This window comes from Echinococcus granulosus (genome assembly GCF_000524195.1).
Source record: "Echinococcus granulosus chromosome Unknown EG_S00053, whole genome shotgun sequence".
In the NCBI taxonomy this organism is placed as follows: domain Eukaryota; kingdom Metazoa; phylum Platyhelminthes; class Cestoda; order Cyclophyllidea; family Taeniidae; genus Echinococcus; species Echinococcus granulosus.
The window spans coordinates 234144-238880 of record NW_020170433.1 but is presented as its reverse complement, the minus strand read 5'-3'; the positions used below and the strand labels follow the sequence as shown (position 1 = coordinate 238880).

The following is a 4737-nucleotide window of genomic DNA, read 5'->3' as shown; positions in this document are numbered from 1 at the left end:
GTGCGAATGTGATGCTGTGCCGAGGAAGACGGCTCCGCTCTCTTCTCCCGCCATCGTCTCAAGATCTATAAATATGTGTATGTATGTATACTTGGTTAGCCGAGGCATAGACTCCTAGACTTACTTTGACCACCCCTCTTCCTCCATGCGTGTGTGTGTGTGTGTGTTTGTGTGGACACCTTCCCTCCTCTCTTCTTTTTGTATCCTCTTTCTCTTCTCACCCTCCAACTGTCTCCCCGTGCGCGTGTACTTCTGTGAGAGCATGTACACACAACAGAATGCGGGTATGCACATGTACATTTAGCAAGGCGATGGTGCGTTTTTTTGCAAAAGGGATGGGGTGTCTATGCATTAAAGGATTTTCCTTGTATATCACTTTGAGAGGCTCGATCTGACAGCCGTCGATGGGAGGATCTGCTGAGAAGCTTCTAGGTTAGTCTACAAAAACTCCGGAACTCAAATAACCCGCGGAGAACATGACAATGTCCTATTCTAGATATTTGATTTCAAAGGTAAGGTTAATAGAATCCTGTTGAGGGCGTGGTTCTCCACTAACAGGGTTACTGTGTTCTTGGTTATGCGTTGGACTATTGCCTAAATGAGTGGCAAAGTAGCACCGTCTAGGCAAAAGTAGGTATAACAGCTGCGGTTCTGGAGGAACTGCGGGTGTTCTGTCTGCTGTTACGTTGATAACCAAAAAAGTGCCAAATCGCTTGAAAAATTGGCGCTCAAACACGTTAATAAGTCAGTCTAGGATCCTGGTAACATGCCAGTTGCAATTTCCCATGGGCTGCACGCGAATAATAACGAGTCGAAGTGGTCTGTGGGAATAGTTTCCTCTCTCAATGTTTACCACTGGGATGGCGTGGGTGGCGAAGTCTGCTGAAGGGATCTTTTAGAGATTTTTTCTGTGGAAGCTACTCTCCCGGTGGTCTTGTGGAAGCTTGTGGACGCCTTCTAACCATCGCGTCCCTGGAGGGTAGAGATGTGGTATTCAGTAGTAGTGCGATGAATCCCTTGCCGATATCCCTGCGCAAATACCAAACGGGATCAATGGAAAACGCTCCAATGACGCCTCTAAGTACACTAAGTAAAATCCGAATTAGGCGTGCTCCACTGAATTGGATCTACTCAATCGGTAGGCGGTATTTGCATGGTCAAGGATCAAAAATCGACCAGTACCGACGGAAGGAGTCGAGAGAATGAAAAGCGCCTTTCAAACCATAGAACTCTTCGAGTTCCCTAAAAATTTCCATCCCAAAGCAGTTTCAGAATCAATCACAACTAGTAAAGAACATTTCAAAAGATGAGACATACCCCTCGAGCCGTGAAACTTCCCACGCCTGAATGCCTCCAGTGCGGAAGCGGTTCGTTGTACAGGAGCCAGTCTGCTAGCGGCACTCAGCCTTTTCGGTCAAAACCTATAGGGGAAGTGATAAACCCAGAATCTAAGACTAAAAATGAAGAAATTTGTATTTTTTATATCCCGAACGGTGTGGATGTATAGAAACAGTGAAAAAAGCATGTGATAGGCTACGTGCGCATGTGGGTGGCAGTATGTGCGCCAAAGAAGCCAACAACGTCGATGTCCACTGGTGGAGGAGGAGGGTCAGGACGCAGTCTAGCTAGGTCCAGCTGCTTGGGGGAAGTAGGCAGATAGCAAGGAGGAAAGTTGGTGTTGATCGGATTGAGGCGGTCGACTCAAACTACTTTCGCATTCGCTTGTCACCGAGGTGCCATTCACCAGAGCTAAACAAAAAACACCTTAGCATCACGGATTGATAACATATAAGTCATTCTTACACCTACTTTTTGGATAATTCATCAAAATAGTAATCGTTTCCCGGTGAGGTAGCAGGTAAACAGAATTAGATCAAATATGGAGGAATGCATTTGCAGGTAAAGGGCAAATTCAGATAATTCTGTCCCTATTTTGCTTTAGGGCGTAAACACAAAGCCTTCAGGAGGGAGGGACACCGAGATATCCTGGCAGAGAAACACGTTGGTAATTAATAGGATTGCGAAACAACTAGTACTCTATGAAGGAAGTGAAGTAGTCAATTAGACACTGTAACATTTAGCCATGTCAGAAGACAAATGGCACAGAATTTCATTTGCAAATGAAATAAAGTAGCTTCACGCGATTGCTTTAGAACTTGGCTTTGGTAAAAAAACGACAACAACGGCTCGCCAGTCAAAGGCCTAATCATTAAAGCAGGGAAAAGGCCACTAATCCGCCTTGGAATTGAAGTGGAATAGGCCTGATGTCTTAAAATATTCTTCGCAGTTTCCAAACGCAATACGGTCGCACTTAACAGATGTGCGCCTCACGTAGAAGGACAAAGTTTACAGCGGCTGTAGACAGACCCGAAGACGAAATGAAAGCACTAGCGATCTGTGCACGAATTTTGCGAAGGATTTACAATAAGGGACACTTCCGTAGACTCTTTGCGATGCGAGAGAACGACGACCTACTCCATCACTGAAGTAGTGTTCGTCCGGTTTTAGTCTAGGCAAGAGCCAAGTAACACGGCCGAGGAATCAATGCCAGCTAATAATGCACACTGCTCAATCAAAAGTAGCTAAAAGTTTTAAAGCAGACTTGAAGAAACGAACGATGAAAAAACATTCTGTCAGAACAGAAGAGGGGTGTGCCACGAAATTTCGATAGAATTAAACCAGTCTTCCAGTCTGCAAAGTCTTGAAACTCAGCAGAAATTAAATCAACTGCCGTCCAAAAACATTTAATGAAATAATTCGGATTACAATGAGGCTGCCTTTCATCACGTATCCACACAAAAAGAAGTTCATTTTCTCGAAAACGTAAAACACTGGTTGCCATCTCGAAAACAAAGTGAGAGTGGTCTTGTTGCGCAAAAGTTCATTAATGCCCACAAAAGGCAAATCCAGTCTAGCTTCTTCAAACTCATTCACCCATTTAAGCAGTAAAAATTACAGCTAAGTTTGCTTACATCAATGCATCTAGCTCACGTTGTCCCAATTCCAACCACCAAAAATAAACATTTCAGAGCATTTTTCACAACACCAACAACCAATCAGATGAAGGGATAATAATTCAAAATCCACGTAGGAGAAAATTTAGCTGACCAAAGCCTTTTGCGCTCAAGCCCACAATTGCAGAAGATGGGCAGGACGAATTTCATTTCACGAGAGAAGTGGCTGAATAAGTGAGAATTAACTCCGATAAAATGAATGAGGGGCCTTGTAGCTAGAGGTCGAATTATCAAATCAGACAAACCGTTCATGATAGGAACTGCTTTTCGGAAAAAGCTTACTTCAAAAACGTGAACCAAAAGGTCAACTGCTAAATCCACATGGGTTTGATAGCCACACACTTCACTAAATTTAACCAAGGAGCGCACATGCATTGAACACTATAGACAGAAATTAGAAACCAATCCGAGACACCTCCACATAGGATGATGCCAAGTCTTACTTTTCACATTACAAGAACTGACAGTTTGCCTTCGAATTAACCTCGTTGACAACAGCCAAACTTTCAAGTGAGCATGAAGATGCAAAAAAATGAAGTTACTTGAAAAGTGTCTAAAGCACTATTAGTACCTCAGGAAGAATCACTAGGGGCAAGAAGTTTTAACAGATACTTTAAAAGCATAAATTTCTATTTAGCCAATGTATCTAACTCAAATCGCTACAAACGCAAGTAGCAGAAACTAGAAAGGCATGAAAGTGTATCGGGCCCAGGGCGGTTAACACTTTAAAACATGTCCAATCGGGTAATAAATCAAGTGCTGAAGGTTTGTTCCCCTTTCTCCGCTGAATTATGACCATGAGAGTACAATATGAGTTTGGGTTTTGGGTGAAAAACGGATTGAGCAGTTCCCAAGAGACACGTCCACACACCTGAACGAAGCAAAAAATGCAGTTCCTATGTTGCACCCTCTTTCAAAGATTAAATTAGCAGCAGTCGGAACTGAGCAGCACATCCTCGAAATAACCGGGGATTGAGGAACGAAATAGCATCACTAAATGGAGCGAGTTTCCGACTGGACAAACACGACACTTGTTTCGCAGGCGAAAAATTGGGGAGCAAAAGAGGGAGGGTGAAAATTGGACAGTGTAAGGCAGAGGGAGACAACGTACGCTTGGCGTCGGGGTGGAGAGGTTGCTGCTGCCGTGTCAACAGCAGAGTTTGCGGTGGACGAACAGATAGACCCGCCATCTCCGAGGTGATGCCATTCAACGTACTCGGGACCTGGTTCCAAGGGGAAAGGAGAAGAGGTCAAACAATCGATACTCACTCTGGACCACTTCAAGAGGCACTAAGCAAGCATCACAGGTAGTGAAATTGTGGGTCAGGGATTTGGTTTTGGATAACGGCTTTGAACTGCTACCTAGAAAGGGCCATTTTTAGCTTCAGTGTAGTTGAAATACGATAACAACTCCGAAAGCAGTAATTGAGATTAGAATAGTGGATCAGACCAAATCCCAGTCAAGTACATGCTTAATTTAAGCATTAATATTTGAGCAATGTTAAAAAAGTTATTTAATAATAGATAATGAAACTTTGGGTAGAAAACTGATTTTGACGGGTGAATTGAGACATCAGCTCAACATTAAAAGCACTCTCCGAGTAAAAAGAGGTGACGCGAAGGATTATCTTTACAGTTCTAGTAATGCTTAAGTACGAGAGGCACTCTGGCCAAACCGGGACTTTGGAGCTTACCAAAGCAAAAAGCTAACTACAACGGATGT

At 43.5% G+C, this 4737-nt stretch overlaps 1 protein-coding gene across 1 annotated transcript in view; it reads right to left on the bottom strand. All coding sequences in view use genetic code 11, as the record gives it.

Annotated features, from left to right (window-relative positions):
- Positions 1 to 1621: 1621 nt before the first annotated feature.
- The window catches only part of EGR_06222 (Spindle assembly abnormal protein), a gene marked incomplete at both ends in the record, with an annotated part of 9341 nt that continues 6225 nt past the window's right edge, over positions 1622 to 4737 (bottom strand). Inside the window, 2 exons of the mRNA XM_024495471.1 lie at positions 1622 to 1749; positions 4126 to 4237. Of these exons, the coding sequence (XP_024350102.1) occupies positions 1622 to 1749; positions 4126 to 4237 (240 nt within the window). The remainder of the gene's footprint in view (positions 1750 to 4125; positions 4238 to 4737) is intronic.